At 41.9% G+C, this 21345-nt stretch overlaps 1 protein-coding gene across 7 annotated transcripts in view; it reads right to left on the bottom strand.

The window, feature by feature from the left end:
* FRMD4B (FERM domain containing 4B) overlaps positions 1–21345 on the bottom strand; it is a 332329-nt gene that overhangs the window by 95436 nt on the left and 215548 nt on the right. For all 7 annotated transcript variants that reach the window (XM_047747015.1, XM_047747034.1, XM_047746993.1 and 4 more), the window contains 2 exons: positions 16512–16604; positions 5288–5372 (listed from right to left, as the gene is read on the bottom strand). In XM_047747015.1, the coding sequence (XP_047602971.1) occupies positions 5288–5372; positions 16512–16604 (178 nt within the window). The remainder of the gene's footprint in view (positions 1–5287; positions 5373–16511; positions 16605–21345) is intronic.

Genomic DNA, 21345 nt, shown 5'->3' with positions numbered 1-21345 from the left:
GCTTAGGTCATGATCTCAGTGTCGTGGGCTCGAGCCCCATGTCAAGCTCTGCCCAGTGGGGAGTCTGCTTAAGATTCTCTTTCCCTCTGCCTCTGCTCCTCCCTCGCCACCACCCCCCTCTAAAATAAGAAATAAATAAATGTTAAAAAAATGTATACTATAAACCCTAAAGCAACCATGGAAAGAATAAAACAAAGAGTTACGGCTAATATTCCAACAAAAGAGGTAAAATGGAATCATACAATACACAATAAATCCAAAAGAAGACAGAGAGAGGAAAAAATAACAGATGAGACAAACAGAAAACAAATAGGAAGATGACAGACCTAAACTTAACCATGTCAAAAATCATACTACATGTAAGTAGTATATATATAGCCAGTTAAAATACAATGATTGCCTAATGCATTAAAAAATCAAGATGCAGGGTGCCTGGGTGCCTCAGTGGGTTAAGCCTCTGTCTTCGGCTCAGGTCATAATCTCAGGTCCTGGGATCGAGCCCCACATCGGGCTCTCTGCTCAGCGGGGAGCCTGCTTCCCCCCCCACCTCTCTGCGGGCTTCTCTGCCTACTTGTGATCTCTCTCTCTGTCAAATAAATAAATAAAATCTTAAAAAAAAATCAAGATGCAATTAATGTTGTCTTCAAAACGTGTGCTTCAAATATACGGATACAAATAGTTCAGAAGGATGAGAAAAGATTTACCATGATAACAATGAATCGAAGAAACTTGAAGTGATTATATTACTATCAAACAAAGCAGACTTCAGAAAAAAGAATATTACCAGGATAAAGAGGTTCATTTTACAGTGATAATCAAGAGGACCCAGCAATTCTAAACATTTATGCCTTAATAACAGAGCTTTGAAATGCATGAAACAAAACTAATATTTTAATTAGGTCAACTTGCAAAAATAAATAGAAATATTCACAGTTAAAGCTGGAGATTTCAGTATCCCTCTGTCGATACCTGATACAAGAAGCAGACAGACAATTTGCAAAATATAGTAGACTTGAACGATACTACCAACCAAGTCCACCTAATTAAAACTATAGTATATTCTGGGTCATGAAACTAGTCTCAATAAATTAAATAGGATTTAATTCATTCAAAGTGTGTTCTCTGACTATATTGGGATTAAATTGGAAATAAATTAATAAATGGCTAAGATAGGGGCTCCGGGGTAGCTCAGTTCATTAAGTGTCAAACTTTGGGTCAGGCTATGCTCTTAGGGTCCTGGGATAGAGTCCCGTGTCCAGTGAGGGTCCCTGCTCAGCGGAGTCTCTGCTTCTCCTTCTCCCTCTCCCGTTTCTGCTCTCTCTCTCTCTTTCTTTTTATTTATTTATTTATTTATTTGTTTTTTATTTTTTTTAAAGATTTTTATTTATTTGACAGATCACAAGTAGGCACAGAGGCAGGCAGAGAGAGAGAGGAGGAGGAGGAGGCAGGCTCCCTGCTGAGCAGAGAGCCCGATGTGAGGCTCGATCCCAGGACCCTGGGATCATGACCTGAGCCGAAGGCAGAGGCTTTAACCACTGAGCCACCCAGGCGCCCCTCTCTCTCTCTTTCTAAGAAATAAATAAAACCTTAAAAAATAATGGCTAAGATATTTCCAAAATTGATGAAAACTATAAACCCACAAGTCCGAGATGCTCAATAAACACCCATCATAAGAACCATAAAGAAAGCTATACCAATGCCCCTCATAATCAAAAGCAGTGATAAAATTCACAGAACATTCCACACAGTGACAGCAAAATACACATTCTTCCCAAGTGTACATGGATCATTTACCAAGATGGAACATATTCTGGGCCATAAAACAAGCCTCAATAAATTTAAAAGGATTTAATTCCTACAAAGTGTGTTCCTTGACCACAGTGGTATATTAGAAATAAATAAGACCTCTAAAAACAAAACAAAACAAATCCCCAAATATCTGGAAACCAAACCCGCATTCTTCTAAGTAACAAGAGGCCATTGAAGATATTCAAAAGAGGAATTTTGAAATCCTTTGGAGTAAATAAAAATGAAAACACAACATGTGAGAATTTGTGGGATACTACTAAATCAGTACTCAAGGGGAAATTTTATCTACTAAATGCCTGTATTAGAAAAGAACATCTCTAAACAGTGATCTCAGTTTCTATCTTAAGGAACTAGAATAAGAAGAACAAATGAAGCCCAAAGAAAAAGGAAGAAAAGAAATAATAAAGATAAAAGATAAAGATAATAAAGATCATAGCAGAAGTCAATGAAATAGAAACCAGAAAAACAACAGAGAAAATCACTCAAACCAAAAGCTGGTTCTTTGAGAAGCTCAAAAGCGGCCAACTTTTAGCCAGACTAATTAGAAAAAAAAAAAGAGAGAGAAAGGCACCAGTTATTAATATCAGGATAAAAGAGGTAATAGCACTGTAGACCACATGTTAAGAGGGAGATAAGGAAATATTTTGAACAACTATGTCTACAAACTTGACAACTAATAAAAAAAACAGGCAGACTAATAAAGATAGGCTAAAACTATCTTTATTAGCAGATGTCATGAACATCTATAAAGAAAATCCGATGGAATCTACAAAAAAGCTACCAAAAATGATAAGTGAGTTTAGGAAGGTTGCAGGATTCATGAGCAATATACAAAAACAAATTGTATTTTTATATACTAGTAATGAACACTCAGAAATTGAAATAGAAAGATACCATTCACAATTACATCAAATAATACGGGAGATTTAGGGATAAATCTGACAAAAGACCTGTAGGCTGAAAACTATAAACACTCCTGAGAGAAATTAGAAGATGGCTGAAATAAATGGAGATTACATTCCGTGTCCTGGGTCTGTCCACATTGCTAAGGTTTCCGTTCTTTCCACGTTGATCTATAGACTCAGTGCAATCCTAATGAAAGCCTCAGCAGGTGTTTTTTTGTTTTTGTTTTGTTTTGTTCTGTTTTTTTGAAATTGACAGATTGATTCTAACATTTATATGGAAATGCAAAAAATAGAATAAACAAAACAATGCTGAAAAAGAACAATCTAGAGTCTGTTCTGATTTCAAGACATTCTAAAGCTGTAATAGTCAAAACAGTATGTTATTGGGAAAAAAGGCTAACAAATAGATCAACGAAACAAAATACAAAATAGTCTAGAAATAAACTCTTGCATATATGAACAACTGATTTTTGAAGACCACTTTGGAAAACATTTTGGCAGTACCTTAAAAAATTAAGCATATCTACCATAGGATCTAGCCATTTTGCTTCACTTACCCAAGAAAAAAAAGTATGTGTATATACAATGACTTGTACGTGAATGTTCAGTGCATTTTTATTGGTAATAGTCCCCAAACTGGTACAACCCAAATGCGCATCAACAGGTGAGTGGATCATTTTGCAACATATATATGTATCGAATCATTCTATTGCACTCCTTAAATTTACAGGGTGTTATATGTTAATGATATCTCAATAAAGCTAGAAAAAAATGGGGGAAAAAAACCCCACAGGGGAATTGAAAAACAATTTAAGGTACCTCCATACAATGGAATACTTGAAGAGTAAAAAGGAATGGGCCACTGATACACGCAACAGCATAGATGAATCTCAAAATAATTATGCTTATCAAAAGAAGACATAAGGATGGAGCACCTGGGTGGCTCAGTTGGTTAAATGTCTGCCTTTGGCTCAGGTCATGATCTCAGGGTCCTGGGATGGAGCCCCGCATTGGGCTCCCTGCTCAGTGGGGAGTCTGCTTCTCCCTCTCGCTCTACCCCTTCCCCCTACTCTTGCTCTCTCTCTAATAAATAAATAAAATCTTTCAAAAAAAAGAAAACAAAAAACATTATCTACTGCAGGATTCCGTCTATACACAACTCTAGAAAATGTAAACTGCTCCATTGTGAGAAAATGCAGATGTACAGTTGCTGGGTATATGCGCTTTCTTGATTTTGGCGATCACTTCATGGCTTCTATACATGTTAAAACTTACAAAACTGTATACTTTAAACATGTACAGTCAATTATTTCTCAATACAACTGTTTTACAAAAATCCAACAAAAACCATGCCCAGTCTGAGTCTTCAATCGATTAAAGCTCTGTGTGTGTGTGTGTGTGTGTGTGTGTGTGTGTGTTCAGGGAGCCACCCTCAACATTTTGGGACCTATGGGAATTGTACCAATGTAGGTTCCCTAACCCATATATAGTCTGCTCCCATTGTCTTTCTAGGCCAGGCATCCTGGGCACCCCTCAGATTTAGGGTGATGTATCTGGATAGAAGGGGCTCCCACCTTCTGGGCCCTGGAAGGCCCTGGAAATGGGCATGGGCTCTGAGATCCTGGACACTGAGACTATAACCTAGAATAGAGAAGTTCTCTCCAGATGAACATCTCTAGGTTCACAGGCTCCCTGCCTTGGCCAAGGGTGTGGTTTGAGGGGGACGGTATAGAGGCCTTGAAGGCAAGGATAGTCTGCAAGGGGGCAAGGTCAAAATCGAGAATGCTTTAGAGCAATCTGATATCCAGGCATGGGATCATTTCTCTAGCAATTCATGTTCACTGCACTTTACAAAAGCAATGTATCCTCCAAAGACTGGATACAAATAAAAAACAATATAGCAAAAAACCAGTCCGTCACCACAGATTACTGAGAGACTGCTTTATTTTATTTTTATTATTTTTTAAAAGATTTTATTTATGTATTTGACAGAGATCACAAGTAGGCAGAGAGGCAGGTAGGGGGTGGGGGCAGGAAGAAGGCTTCCCACCGAGCAGAGAGCCCCACTTGGGGCTCGATCCCAGGACCCTGGGATCCTGACCTAAGCCGAAGGCAGAGACTCAACCCACTAAGCCACCCAGGTGCCCCTGAGACACTGGCTTTAAAACACGTGGCTCTGAGCAGAGGCCCCTAAGTAAGATTGGTTTGGAATTATGGGAGAGGTAGGGGAAACTCTGTGAAACAAGATTTCCAGGATGACTTTTTTGAGATTTCAATCCCAATCTGACTGCTCCATCTTTGCGTCTTTCTGGAATATTCTGTGTGGAGTATGAGCTGCCTTTAAGGCCATGGTAGTTATCTGTGAGTGTGAGTCCCTTGCAGGTGGCTGTCTTTCTTAGAATTTGAGAAGAGCTGCCTTTTGTTTAAAAATTTTTATATATTTTTAACAGCCGTGAAAAAGATTGTGGCCATTTTTCTTTGGACAGAAAAATCTAGGCAATACCATTTGTCCCCCCCGCCCACTCCAGTCCGTCTGGGGTCATTCACTGAATGTAACAATTGGGGCATCTTACCTTGTGCACACAGGACTTGGCGTTCAGGAAAAACAGCTCCACGGTGGTTTTATCCTTTAAAAATGATATGCTTTCAATGTAAAACCTGAAAAAATAGTACAGAAATTGGTGTTTTTAGATTTCTTTTCCTCCCTCAGCATGATGTCATGTCTTCATTTAGCATCCCCAAAAGCAGAGAGGATTTTGAAGAACTAGGAAACGGTTGTGCTTTTTTTTTTTTCCTTTTAAAAGAAGTCTGTAACACATACGTGTGTCTACGTGTATGTACAAATACTCATGGATATGAATGTAGGCATACATGCAGTTAAAATCTCTTAACAGAAAGTTTTTGTGTGTTGGACGGTGAATTCAAGAGAAATCCGAAATGGATTCCAGCTACAAAACCAGCTTTATCTGTGTTGATCATTCTTGGACATGTGTTCTGGGAGCTCGTAATACCTCAGCTTCAAAACACAGCCCAGGTGAGCTTTGAGGGCTGAAAGTAGAAGTCGACTGAGTGAGAAGTACATAATGGAATGCTGACGTCCGCCCTGGGTCTCAGACTTGAGTTGTGAGGGCCCCACGCCCACCTTGCCAGGCACCCACCAGCCAAATTTCAATCACACCCCACTTCTTTCCTGTCATCCTTCCAGGCCAGGGTTTTCTCTTGGCGGGAAGCCAAAGCACTTAACCTTGGACTTTTTTTCATGCAAATGAGAGTATTCTAGGCCTCTCCCCACCCCCTTCCCTGGGCTTTAGCCCTGGCTCCCTGGAGAGCTCCGACAGCCCCTTGTAAGGAGGGGAGGGGAGTCCTTCACTATTCTCGTCTGTTTTCAAAATCTCCTAATGATGAGGCTGGCCGGGGAACTCGAAGCTCTGGGTGGGTGAGCGGCCCAGATGAGGCACAGAAGTTTTTCTCAAGTTTGGAGCTTTGCTTGATGAATAATGCATGAAGAGACCTAACACCCCAAGAAAGCTCACAGGTCAGCTCCTGGAAGAGAAACTGGCGTGGCGTAGCCTGGTGTTAGCTGCACACCATCATGAAAGTTCTTTGGCATCTGTCCTCCACGCTCTTCCCCCTCAACGAGGACAGGATGTTGGATAAATAAATGAAACTGAAAAGGACCGTGGATGATTTTATCACGGTGATGGCAAAATCATTGGAAAAATTCCACCTCTCATGTTGAATCATCAAGGGGAGTTCCAGAGAGAGAATAAATCCTTTATATTTTTCCCTACAAGGGTTTATCTTATAAGTGAGATTAAGGAAGACTGACGATGGCTAGTTTGTGGCAAGGAAAGTGAAGGACTCAGACACGGAGGAGAACATGGGGCTTGGGGGAAACAGGCTTTGGAACTGGAAAGGTCCAGATAGGGACTCCCTCCTCTAACCATTTATTAGCTGTATGGCCTTATGGGCACGATCATCAGCTTCTTTGTGTCTCTTCTAAAATGGATGTCATGGTTGCACTCATGTCATGGTTTGGGGGGTCTTGAAAGGATTAAACTAAGTAATATATGGGAAACACTCAAATATTAACAATTGTTAATAAAAACCCATTCTCTGGAATTAAATGCTGTGTGGCGGCGGGGTGGGGGCCACGACTAGGCTTTGAGTGTAAGATCCCAGATCTCCAGCGGCCTTGGCAGCAGGACTCAGGGGTGCCCTGGGCTTTGTGGCCCTCGGGGCAGTGACTCGCTTGCTTCTGTGAGCTCAGCTCCCGCTGCGGACTTGCCCTTCTTTCTCTGACTGGTGGCTTCTGCTTCCTGCCTCCCTCTGCCTCCATTATTTCTCTGTCACTCCCTCTGAGGGATCACAGGGGCTTGGTTGGTCCACTGCTTGTCCCACATAAGGAGCCTCTCTGAGGTTGAGCGCTCTTCCTTCCAGGCCAGGCAACTCAATGGTTGCATCCTGAAGGAACTTCCGGTTCAACTAGGTGGTGATGGTGCCAGTTGCTTTCTCTCTTTGCTTCTACAAGTACTTTATCCCTGTCAGCTGAGGTAATGGGAGCTTCCTGAAAGGGGCAGCTGCAGTGGGCCAGCTACAATCTCCTGAGCTCTTGCTTATGGCTCGCCAGGCGCTAAGCGCCTTCCATATTTTGTCTCATTTCATTCTCAACAATCATTTCACTGAATCTTCAGTACAACCAGACGCCACAGGTAGCAAATTATGAGCCCATTTTACAGATGGGGAAACAGAGATGGAGATGTCAAGTCATCTTCTCTAAGCCCTACAGGTATGAAGTGGTGGAGCCATGATTCGAACTAAGGCCTCTCAGACTTCAAAGTTCACATTCCAAACCCATGTGATATAATGCTTTCGTACAATAACAATCACAATGAAAAGTAACACGCACACAATGCCATGGGGCCCAAAGGAGGGTTGCAATTAGCTCGGCTTACGAATCAAGAGGGAGAAGGTTGCCAAGCTTGAAATCCGTAGCCCTAAGTGTCACAGGGCACGAAACGTCCCCTTGGACAACTGAGCCGAGTCTTAAAGAATGCATGAGTTCACCAGGTAGGGAGAGTTCATCATTCTAGGGAGAGGACATATCAGCCAGACCAGTCCTCTTGCTAATCTTCAGGAATTCAAGAGACCACATGCAGGGGGCTGGGTGGCTCAGCCCTAAATCAGCTTGTGGCTTGCCCAACTCTGAACATACAGCTTTGTACCAGAAACTGGGTTCACCTTGTTTCTGCAGCCCAAGTCCCCGACTATACCTTCGTTCCAGTAAACAAGCCCCTATCTTGCTTCCCACCACTTTCTGGCAACCTGCCCTGCTGCCTTCTACCTTTCTTCTTCGGCATCTGATTACCTGCTTTCTCAACCCAGAATCCTATCTCTCCCTCAAGGGGGCCATTGTAATGGCTTCATATTTATGGAGCGTATGAAAAGAGAGTGTCGTCCTTTGGGAGAACAGCTCCCCAGGCACACCTATCAACATGTATCATGAAGTGAAAACAAAATCTAGGGCTACTTAATGAAATAAAAACGAACTCTCCCAGACTTGTAAAATAAAGACCTTTTGTTCCAGCCCCTTTTTGGCAAAAGGATACTGTTTCCTTTCTGCATGCTTACTGTGAGTGATTTTCACCAAGATTTTGTGAACTTGAAGCCCCAGGTTCAATTTCCAGCCCTGAAATGAGCTCAGGCTTTCTGACTAGGCATATGTTTCAGAGACAAACCTCATACAGCTTAATAAGTACAATTTCTTAAGAAGAGAGTTTGCTTGGAGAGGTTTTGTCTCTAGTTTATGTGCTCCCCCCAGCTATCTTTGTCCCTTCCTGATGGGACAGGTGTTCACCTAACCACTTAGCAAGGATAACAGAACATCACATTTCAGTGACGTGACAAAGATGGCTTGGGGAGGGGCAGGCCTGTTGGCCTGATGACAACACAGGTTTTGTCAAAAAGCATTAGAACACGGGAGTTGTTTGGAAAGGACCATTCTTCAATAGTCACTTACGTGTAGGTGGCCAATATTTTCTTCTTGGGGCATTTATTCATGGTGACCAAAAGTCAACACCATGGAATTGGTGAGAGAGCCTCATCCTGGGACCTTGAGCTGGCTGTGCAGCTGCTCAGTGCTCCCCTGCTTCACCTGCCCCACACCCCAGAGACATGAGATGTTTTAAATGTGCTCAACAGAGTGGATGGCATGTCACTCAGTAGCCAATGGGTGGTAGGCATTATTACTAGATTCTTCTTCTTCTGTGGATGGGACCATATGATAAGCACTGGCTAAGCTGAGAAGCTTTTTAAAACTTTAGCGTGTGTTTTTCCTAAGCTCTTTCTCTCAGGGACACAAAATGCTCCCCAGGTGTCCATTTTTTTTTTTTTTTTTTTTTAAGATTTTATTTATTTATTTGACAGAGAGAGATCACAAGTAGGCAGAAAGGCAGGCAGAGAGAGAGGGGGGTGAGAAGCAGGCTCCCTGCTGAGCAGAGAGCCTGATGCGGAGCTTGATCCCAGGACCCTGAGATCATGACCTGAGCCGAAGGCGGAGGCTTAACCCACTGAGCTACCCAGGCGCCCCCAAGGCGTCCATTTTGACCCAGAATGGGAAAATGCTGTGAAACAAAAATCCTTCTTCTGACCAGTTACGACTTGTTCTCCACAACTAAGCCTATTTCATCTTCCAGGGCCTTCCTTATGTCTCAGTGATGTCTTTAAAGACAGCTAAGCGGGCAAGAATTACTCAATGACCTCGCATTCTGAACAATGCTGGGCTTGTGAGTGGCGTCCGGTGACGGCCTCCTTCTGGGTTTCGGTCAGTCATTGTAGGTAATTTCTGGCACTTAGCGCAGCTGCAGGCCCAAGGAGATCCCTATCAGATCCCAGTCCACATCTGGAGCAGGGAGATCTCTGCTAATTGCTTGTAATGACCCTGCCACACCGTCGTCTCACTTTATAATGCGTGCTGAAGACAGCAGTGTAATTGAAGAATATTGTACTTTCTCCAAGCCATTATGCAGGGCTCGTGGGAGTCCCAGATGCTCCTTTCATCTCTGGGAGGGGTGACGTCTGAGAGAATTCCCCAAGGAAAGCACTATTTGCTTCCACAGTGTGCTCCCCTGCCAAAAGACATTCCCCCACTTCTGAATTTCCAGGCGTCTCTAGGAGAACCAGCGAGGGCCCTCCAGATAAGCCTGTAGGAACCTGCTCTTTCTGAGCTCCCCGGGGATGGGCTAGAGGCCCAGGAGAGTAAGGGCCTTGCTGTGACCTGTCCGAAAGGGTTCTAAAGAAGTCTTCTGCCCCAGGCAACCCGTAAGAATCCAAGTGTGACTTCTTCCCTTCCAAACTGCAAAACAGCCTGCTCCCATCCTCCCCGAGCAAAGGAGGGACACAGGCTTTGAGAAGAGGGCAAGTAGGGAGGCAGGAAAGGGGAGATGGGGGTGGGGAGGATGGCTGGGCACCGTGAATGACAAAGACAAACGATGAGATCTTACACCTAGGGCAACCATGAATGGGTCTGACCTAAGCCAGACAGTCCCAAACCTCCCACATTTGAAGACCATATATCATGTTATGGAATTTTTTTTTTTGACCCATTCCATATTTGATTAAGGCAGTCTCTTCATTTATATCTTAATAATCGTTAACATTTACTGAGGTCTACATCATGTTCTTATAAGTTTAATCCCCCAACAACAAAGTGCATTTTACACGTGAGGAGAATAAGCCACAGAGGGGAGTAAAGAGCAGAGCTGGGATTCGAACCCAGGAGAGAAGCTAAAGCACCAGTCCCAGTGGACAGAGTGGGGGTGCACTGGGCAGTGTGGGAGGCATTTATGGATCACCCTGACTTGGAGGGCGTACTGGTATCTGGGTGGCCAATGCCTGGGACGCTGAGACCATCCCACATCCCTCGAAGAATTACCTGCTCCAAATGTCAGAAGGGCCGCTATTAAGAAACCCTGCACTAACGGCCAAGCTTTAACTTCTGCACGCTATAGCTTTTTGCACTCGTTACATTACTCATTCTTTCCTTCTGCCCTTTCGATGTCACCCCGAGGACAGATTACAGAGGAGTGTGAGCCGATTCCCACAAACCGTGTTTGATATTTGATCAGAAAGCACACTGAGAAATATACTCCTGTAAAACTGGAATCAGGATTGAGCACAAGTTTTGAAGGGTTCTGTGTCTTTCTGGATCTCTCGTATGAGTCAGGACGTCGGATCCTCATGGATGGTGGTCTCTAACCAAGTGCCTGGAAGGTCAGAATTGGTGATGCCACTTAGGAGGTCACGGTCAATACTGAGGCAGCCAACAGTCACCTTCTCGAGGTTCTGGGATACTGCCCACTTGGATGTGAGTGTGGTGGGTGGCCCAGAGCTCCGGCTGACCTCACACATCTGCCTCAAAGAGCCTCTGCTGGGTCCACAGTAGGAGGAATTAGTTATTCCTCTGGCTTTTTGATCACATTCCTCCTTGAAGAGATAAAGTTTCCTGTCCTCTGCTTATTGTTAGTCATCTACTCTTTGATAGCTTTAAAATAACTCCCCGGCTAGCCCCTCACAAATATTCTAACTTCTCTTCCTTTTATCAATCCTAATGCTTGCGTTGAAAAAAAAAAAAAAGTCTAAGTAATGTGTTCGTTGTAGGAAAAAAAATGGAGAGAGATAAGCAAAAAGACAAAAACAAATCATTCTCATAATCATTCTACCCAGAAATTAACTGCTGTTTGCATTTAAAAAAAAATGCTTAAGTAATGTGTTCATCGTAGGAAAAAATATATAGAGATTAACAAAAAGACAAAAACAATCATTCCCAGAATCATTCGACTCAGAGATTAACTACTGTAAGCATTTTAGACTTTCTCCCTACTCATGTATTTCACGTAAGTGTAATCATGTCACACGTTTTGTGGTTTGCTTGACTATATTGGGGGCATCTTTCCATATTAACAAATCTCTTTTTTCACCAAAGTTTTTGTTTGATTGTTTTTGCCTGTTGTGTTGTATTCCGTATATTTGGTTTTCTTAAAAAAAGAAAAAAAGTCCGGTGGAATGATGGAGACCCACAGGTTACAGTCACGATGCCTCCTTCAGTTTAACTCTTTTTAAAGGCTGAGTGTTCCAGAACCAGGCCACCAGTTGCTGAGAGAACTTTTGAAGTTTTTCTAGGGCTCCATGTTTGCAACAGCTTTGGCAGAAAAATGCAGCAGTTTTCCCTCCCCTCCCCCAAGTCCTGCAGGGAGTTCTCAGCCCTGAGTGTCATAGACAATGCCTTAGGGGTACATCTGAGTGGTCTCTTATAGCCCTAGGACACAGCAGAGGGGACTTGAGGAGGAGGAGGAAAACCAGCAGGAGAAGGAAGACCAGAAGGGGAGTGGTGGGGGGTGGTGTGGGGGGAGCAGCAAAGAGTCAGAAGAAGGGAGTAAAAGACTCCGAGATGAGACACGGCTCCGGTGTGGAGCTGGGTGGTACCAGCCTGAGCCACCTCTGCCTGCCCTCCCCTGTCTCCCCTGAGGGAATGGGAGCTTTTCCAGTGAGGTCACACCAAGGCCCTGCTCTCTGATTTAAATGCTTGCATGCTCTCTAGCTATCGAGCTTTTCCAATGTTCACATCTGGGCTGCATTACCAAGGAGGCCCCTGTGTTTGCAGAAGATAATTTACAGCAGCAAATAACCCCCCAGCCCGGAGAAGTCCCCCAGCAACCTGGGGGAGTTTGGACTCACATGGAAATGGAGAATTGGTTCAATGAAATATGGTGCATAAATAAATCATGGGGCGTCTATACACCCAGGTGTCACATGCGTATTTAGCACATATCATCATTGAGCTTTTGTAACCGAAGAGAAGACAAAGGTTTAATCCTGAAGTTCATAAAGGGAACGCTAAATGCCCTTCACCTTCAGTGTTTTCTTACTTCCATGCAGAAGCAGCCTGTGTTTCTGAGCGGCTCCCTGTGCCCTGGGGGGAATTAACCAAGAGAAAGTTGCCCCCCTCCCCAATCCCAGATCTGCAGGACCCCAGTGTTTAGCTCAGGACTCAGTGAGACAATGCACATCAAATATTTAGCCCAGTGCCTGCCACCGGGTTAATACTACATATCCATAGAGAGAGAACTACTTGAGAGCAAAACTGTATGCTTTTTTTCTTTTCCACAAACACTACAGTTTTTTGAAAAATTGTATTTTCTTATATTTTTATAGCATTTTGTAAACTCACTTCCTATCCCGATGTCTCTTTTAGTTGTCACAACGAACTTGAACAAGACAGTATCTACTCCATCTCTAGTGCACCGGGTCAGATGCTGGGCCAGGAATGTGGGGGATCTGGGGCTTGGAGGGATATGATTGTCTAGTTTAAAGGTTCCTAGGATGATTCAGATATGCACCCCCCTCTCTCTGTGGGGAATCACCGAAATGCAATGTACTTAAAAACAAAAACAAAAACAAAACTAATCTCTTTTATTAAAGTGACCAATTACTCATTGTAAGAACGCCATAATTTCCAGAACCTTATCTTCATCCTTGGCCTTTGAATAGTTCTGTTTGCAATGACAATAACCACAAGGCACATCCTTATAATGTGCTACCCCTGTCAGGAATCCTTCGTCGTTGTGTCTTCACTGCTTCGTGACTGCACCTTGATGACTGCTTCCAGTTACGGAATGAGTAAGTCACAGGGATGAAAGGTATAGCAGAGGCATACAGCCAATGGTATAGTAATGGATGGTGATAGAGGGTAGCGACCTTTGTGGTGAGCCCCGGATACAGTATAGGCTTTTCAAATCACTATCTTGTACACTTGCAACTAATGTAACATTGTGTGTCAATTATACTTCCACTGAAAAGAAGAAAAAAAAGGAGGGCTGGTGTATTTCTAAAGAGGGTTGGTATATTTCTGGAGGCTCCTGGAGGGACCAAACAGAGTCAAAAATCTGTCTTGGGTTCTATTCTTCAATGACTAAAAGTGTAGCTGACAGAGGCAACTTCCGAGGGTCAGTGATGTTATCCATGGGGGATGTCGGTCTCACCAATGGTTCTGTTCTCTCAAAAGAAGAGGGAAGAGGTCCTCTGAGAGGGACCAGACTTCACAGGGCGCCTCTGACCCCCTTCCAAGCCCTCCAAAGAACGACATTCCACTGCATGACCTCCATCAGCTCACTTAATTCTCTGTGGCTTTTGCTTTATCATCTCTTTAATTAAGTTGGAGTAAAAACAAGCACTTAATTGGAATAATGACAAAGACGATGATGATCTCACTATACTGTTGGGAGGAAAAATTAAGTGAATAATTAAGAACTCGATAAGGGTTCTGAACACGCAAGAAGTGAAGGGAACGTCACGCCATGTGATTACGGGACACTCTCGAGAGAGAACGCCCAAGTAAGTGCTGAAACTCAGGGGAAGAAGCAGCAGGCTGCTCAGGCATCTCAGGAACCTGCTTCCAGAGGATAGGGCCGCCGTAAGGAATGACTGAATAGAAGGGAGACAAGAGTTTTCTCCCCTGGTGTTTTGAGACCCAAACTAGACCACACATCAGCTGTCGGAGGAGTTCACAATTGGATGACTAAATAAATGGTACTTGTTAAATTCTCCAAAGACAGAGGGTCCTGCTGGCTAGTTATGCCACGTAAGTAATACGTGCGTGCGAAGATGAAAATGCAAGGATCTTAACCACAGCCTGCATTAAAACATACATAATTGGAAACAGCTTAGGTGCTTCATAGGAGACTGGACCCTAAATTTTGAAAGCGCAAACAAAGAGGATTTTCACAGACACAAGGAGAAATTTCGAGGCTAAAAACAATTCTGTCACCAGGCAACGAGGGTCATCCTTATTTTTCTCTGAGAAGAGGAGGATGTCAGGGGTGGTGGGGAGGGAGGAAGGCTGTAGGAAAGTTCATATAATGTGAAATGTTTATAGTGAAACTATAATCTTTTGTGAAAAAATATATTGACCTATGTTGAGCCATTTTTCACACACAAGATTAAAATTTCTCTACGCTCTGATCCACTTATTGACTAACGTGCACTCTTTCTTACTGCTTGTTAGTTTGCACTTGCCTTTTCCTCCCATTCCCACGCACACAAGCACTCATGTCATACTTCTTCCAGGAAACTCCTATGTCTTTCTTTAGGATTTCTGGGCAATTCTCCACACTAGCTATGCTCCTGGACAAATCACCATCTATGCTACTTCCTTTTTGGGTTTCAAAAACATGTCTTGTGGTATGAAAGAAATTCCAAGCCAGATATCAAAGCAGAAAGCAATAACAAAACAAAACAAAAAACAAATTGGAGATAGCCAATACTTTATTTCCTGAGTTAGGAGCAGATACCATCGACAATCACCATTCATATAAAAAAAGATGCTTAAAAAAAAGGTTACTGCCATACTTTTGGGTTTCATGGACCAGACTGAAGTAAATGAAATGAAGTTTAAAAAAAATTGTGTAAATCAACATGATTTTGCCAGGTAATCATAGTATAAAAATTCCCAAAAAGAAAAATAAGAAGCTTCCATTACTAGGTCATAAAACAAATCATCTTTCTTCCCTTCCCTCCTTCTTTCTTCCTTTACTTTTCTTTTCCTTCCTTCATTTTTCCTTTCCTTTCATTTCCTTTCCCTTTCCTTTCCTTTCCTTCCCCTCCTTTCTCTTTTTAAGTAAGCTATTAAAATTATAAATGCATGTGCCTCTGAACTAAACTCTTCAACTGTCAAACATGTCACAACCCAGAGATCAAGAGTTCGACACTCTACCAACTGAGCTAGCCAGGCACCTCAAACAAAGCATATTTCAATATCCAAAAAATAACACAAGCTCAGAATACAGAAACATTCTTTAGGTTGCTCTAGCTTTCTGAAAACTTATTTGGATTCCTGGGAAATCTACTACCTTGACTTATTTGATCATATTTGGCTTCAGACAAGGAAAACAACTTACCGAGAAATTTATCATCAAATTCAGGTAACGGGGGGAGAGCTGCCAGGGCACAGAAAGGGGCTTTCAAGCAAAATTGGGAATGTTTTACTTCTTAAGCTAGGTACAGGAACACAGGTGTTACTTTTTATAACATTTTCTTTATTTTAGAGTGTGAATATTTCATGTGGAACACTATTCCCATCATGGGCTGGCTTTAAGAAATCACTGATTGAGTTGAACGCATACATTTCTGGAGAAAGAATGTACGGACGCCCTAGGAACGGGTAAGTGACCTACCTAAGCAGAGCCAGGGGACAAGTCAAGGACTCCTTACATCCTTCTCAGCAATCTTTCTGCCTGCAAGCTGAATTCAGATTTCTGCACTGTTAAGATAATTCTTTCCATGAGCATTTGTTTGCATTTTATCTTCTATTCCAACTAAAGCATGAAATTGTATAAAATCTAATTCTTGCCACAGTCTCTAGGAAACATTCCTACATAACATGTAACAGTAAATGTCTGCCACATTTCAAATTATAAAAATCCTAAAAGTATCCTGAGTTGAAAACAGCCTTATATATTAAAAAAAAGTACCTATGTTTTCCAGCTTTAAATTGGTCCAAAGGACTTTGAGGCATAAAGGAAGGTGATCCTACCCTTCATCATCAAAGAAAACAGTTCTACACAGTATCTATGGCAACTTCGTCTCCAGACTAAGACAGTAGAGAATTTTCCTCACATAATAATGTTTTGATAGGTCTGTTCTTCTTTTTTTTTTTTTTTTATTCTCTATCTGATCACCAGAATTTTTTTTTTTTTTTTTTAAAGGGAGGTGGGAACGCTGGATGTTTCTATGGATACATACCTCACAGCGAAATGCAAAACGGTGGCGCCTGGCTTCTTGGGCAGATCATGGTCAAGAACGCGGTGATCTAACTGTAGCCAGTTCTGCTGACCTCTGTGAGGGCAAAGCAAAGAAAAAGGATTAAACAGAAGGTCAGAGAAGGGTTCAATAACACGCAGTGTTGGCAACGCTGTGAGCAAAGAGTTACTGTCATACAGGGAAGGCAGGCGTATAACATGTTACAACTGGTAATGAGGCTAATTTAGCAATTACTATCAAAGTTATAAAAGCATCTGCCTCTGAGACAGACTGTTGATTTCCAAGAATTTATCCAGGTAAACCTGCACATGTGAGAAATGGCTCACGTATAAAGTCCCTTACTTGAGCACTGGTTGTAACAGTAAAAACGCTCAAAACAACCCCCAGATATCCAGCAAGGTGTTGCTTAGAACAAGAATTTAAACTGAGCAATGACACACAAGGCAGCCATACAAAAGATGGAGGGTATCTTCACAAACTTACTTTGAACAATTTCCAAGACATGATGTGAAATGGAAAAGCGCTGTACATAACCTGAGTACTGTATATAGCCATTTTAAAATTTAAACACACACACACACACACACATATGAATAAAATATCTCTGAGAGGATAAACAAGAAACTGATACTACCTGGTACCTTTGGAGGTAAAAAACTAGGTGAAAACTTAATATATTAATCTTCAAATTCTTATTAAATATGATATCTGAAATACTGCAGAGAGTCAAGAAGGGGAAAACGCCTGGTTTCATGAAATCAGACAGACACAAAGAACAATAGTACAGCTTTCTATAAAGCATGGGGTTCCATATTCTCGGAGTGCTGTTTCTATATTACGGACTTCCTAATATTTGAGCATGTATTTTTTTATTTACTCAAGAGCATCAGCAAGTCCATGAATATAAATAGTTCTCCCTAAATTTTGACCTCTGAGGGATCCAAAGGATGATACTGTAGCTTGGGATTTGTTTCCAGGACTTTTCCAAGGCGGTCCAACCAGCTGGTCCGTTTTGGACTGTATATTCCCAGAAGGCACAGACTCCATTTTGCTTGCTTATAGAAAGCTTATAAACATGCAAATGGTGGTGGGGTGTCAAATTATAATAAAACCTATAATGGGCCACAAGATATTTTCCAACCTTTTTTGGTCTTTGAATAAATAATTAAAAAAACTCAGAAAACTCTAAGCTGTATTTATTATAAGTAGATAGGAAAAGTGAACATAAACAATATAAGTGTAATAGTAATAATAATCATGAATAACAGTTACTCATAATAATAACAGTTACTCTGTCCCCACAGAGCTGGAAGTTTTTATGTGTTAAGGCTGTATTTTACAATCAGCTTGCAAAAAAAGTGGCAGAGCCAGGATTTGAGCTCAGGACTTACACTATAGGACTTTGGTATATTAGGCGACTGGAATATTGAATCAGCTTTTATAACATTTGGCTGATCTCTGTCACTTATTATTCTCAACACTGGAAAACGTGTGTCTTTGTTTCTGCAGTTATAAAATGAGGCTTCCAATAATTATCCCTAGCTTTCCTAGGAGAAATATTATAAAGATAAATAAGATGATATAAGCGATATGAGGGGATGCTCTAAGAAACACTGCTTGTTTAAAAAAATATATATATAAAGATAGGGGGCTAGAAGGTAAGGGACTCTTCTACTGTATTTCATCCAGATTAGAATCGCTGATTTAAAGACATACAACAATCTCAGACATGTTCAAATACGTGTCTTAAAGTACATAAAATAGTGTATAGTATCAGGTCTTAACAGTTCCTTAGGGAAAATGAGACTAACTTGGACTCGTGGTTTTTGCTTTTATATAGGAAAGATATGGCATTATTATAAGAGTACAATATATATTTACATGAACTTGTATGGGATGATGTTCAAGAATGAAGGAAAGAAGTTGTATAATAACATATATGACATAAATCAATTATATTAACCAAAGACACACACTGAAAACACTATTATATATGGATGAAATTCTTATAGTTCTGGAGAGGTATAGAGCAAACTGCGACCTTTGGAGTGGGGAGGCAATCCAAAGGGACTGGCTTCAATCATGATATTAAATGTTTTTTTTTATAAAAAGACATTCATGTATATGTACCATAAAAATAATTTTTTTAAAAAAGGGTAAGTTAGGAATTAGGTTTTAAAAATCCATCCAGGAATGCCTGGTGGCTCAGTTGTAAGAACAGGTGACTCTTGATACTGAGGTTGTGAACTCGAGCCCCACATTGGCTGTAGAGATTACTAAAATAATAATAATAAAAAAAAATTTAAAAAAACCCCGCATCCATAATCTCACCAACAAGATCAAATTAGAAGAACAAAACACTGAAAATCACCCATAACTCTACCATTGAGATATACATAAGATTAATGTGTTGTTTTATAGTCTTTAAGACTAAAATGAAATCAAAAAGCACTTTTGCTTCTAACCTGCTTTTCCCAAGTTTTTCCATCAGCAAATATACTAGAGCTAATCGATGTCTCAAGAACACAGTTGACTGTACGGTCTCCTCTATCAAGCTGCTCAGCTCAACCCTAAAGCAAGCTTTTTTTTTTTTTTTTTTTAGGTCTGGAATGGTATCAGTCCAAAAGCCCACCATCAGCTCACACCCAGCAAATGGGATGGTGATCAAAAGTCACAATTATTTTGTGAAACTGTTATTTCTTCATAAGCAAAGCTTATTCAGCAAAGTCTTTCAAAACAAGAGAATTAAAGAAAAATGAAGCGGGTTGTAGGGGATGGGAACCATTTTGGTGAACCTCAGGGCTGTTGGTTCAGGAGGACAAGACTGCCCTCTAGAGGTGAAAGGCTGCCTCTGCATACAGATCACCAGGAGGTACTTGCAAGTGGAATCTCAAGGAACTCCACCCCACCCTCCAACAGGACCGTGGATTTATTTTTGTTGGTCACCATCACCACTTTTCTTATGTAAGAAATGGTGTAATTCAGTTTTTCCATTTCTCTTCTTGGCCTGTGCGTGGAGGCATAGACAGTAGCAAGTTTCATTGACAAAAGGTCCCCCTCAGCTTTATCTTACTCTGTTGAGAGAAGTTCACCAAAGGCAGATGGCTGATGTGGCATCTAAGTTGGAAATTCAATTCAGACAGCATCCTGGGAGGGATCCCACTCAGTGGTTTTATGGGGGCGGGGGAAAGGGAGTGCTGAAAGAAAATACTTTCCAAAAATATTTACCAGACAAAAAAAAGAGCTAGGGCTTGTGACCAAGACATTCCAAGGAGACACCCTTAGAGCAATTTTCCAGACCTGTTCCCCAGAAAGGTGGAAATGGCCAAATCCCCCTCCCCGCTCCCAGTTCCCAGCTCCTGCTTCTTCTGAAAATAAACATAGCTATAGCCAGAAGACACCTTCTAAACTGGTCGTAATTCAAAAATAGACTGTGCTGTCACTTGCAGGGGAGTACACGGAGGACAGTATGGAGCCAGGCTTCTTGGAAAGACTACAACCATCAACCACTGTCGCCAAACAAGAATGCTGGAGGAGACCCCTGAGTGAGACATTCTTCTCCCAGTAGGGGATTTAGAAAGATATCCCAGAGTAGAAGAGGGGGGAACGTGGCTCAAGGCATTAAAGGAAGTCATTCATATTATACCTTTCCTTTCTGAAGAGAAGACCTTACAGCTGAATGACTGATTTATGCAGCTTGGTTATGCTCACCTGAACTGGAGTTTTCCCAGAAGCCATCCATTGGGGGAACTTGCAACACCAGTTATAAATCATGTAATTCCTGTGCAAACATCCTACAGTGGGGTGGGGGGGTGCCTCTCCCATCTATGTGACACACAGGGCTCACCTATGATCGTGTTCCTCTTACCTCTTGTGCCACCATCAGGCCAGGCTCCTCACCACTGGGCAAATGCACCATAGTCCTCTCCATGCTCACACACTGAGCCACAAAATGAGTCTTTCCTAGAATGTCATCGCCCATTTTTCTCCCCTCCACCCAAAGTCTACCTGCCCTGCCCTGTCCATTTGTAGTTATTCTCTTGGGAGAATTCCACTCTAGTCATCCATTAGGCCCCTTCTGGACACTGAACTTACCACTGTACCAACAATAGCATGACAGCTACCTTTCAGTGTGTGCCTAACCTATGAACTGGGCATGCCCTACCGGACTTAACAGTACATAATCCCAGCATCCTATTACATGTGTCTTATGTAGTCCTTATTATATGAAGGTACCATTATTATGCCCAATGTATCAAAGAGAACACTGGAGTAGCGGAGATGTTAAGTAACTGTCCTAAAATCTCATAGCTACCACAATTCTATAATAGCCACTCCCTGCCTCCCTCTCAGCCCTTCACCAGCACCACTTTCTTTCTTACTCTCGATGTTCCAGTCATACTGGATTGTTTTTTCTTTCTCAAAAATACAAAATTTAAAAAAACCAAAAAACAAAAGTCAAGCTCTGTCTCACCTCAAAGCTTTTGCCCTGGCTTTTGTCTGGAATGCCTCCCTCTACGTACGCAGAACTGGATCTTGCTTCTTATTAAATGTCTCCTCCTAGAAGCCCTCCTCGTCCATCCTAATACCCCCCCAACTTTTCTTCATCATGGCCACCATCATTTTCTTCTATGCACTTATCATTTCAAGTAATTTCTCATTTATCTATTTGTTTACTTGTTCTGCTAGACCATACCATTGCAATATAAGCTCGGTGAAAACAAGAACTTTGTCTCTGTCATGCACAGCTAAATCTCTAGGACCTAGAACAATGCCTGGCATTTCATGGGCACTCAAGAAATATTTGCTGAATGAA

The sequence above is a fragment of the Lutra lutra genome, chromosome 1 (genome assembly GCF_902655055.1).
Source record: "Lutra lutra chromosome 1, mLutLut1.2, whole genome shotgun sequence".
NCBI lineage: Eukaryota > Metazoa > Chordata > Mammalia > Carnivora > Mustelidae > Lutra > Lutra lutra.
Note: the sequence above shows the minus strand (reverse complement) of the source record. Positions and strands in the feature narration are given on the sequence as shown.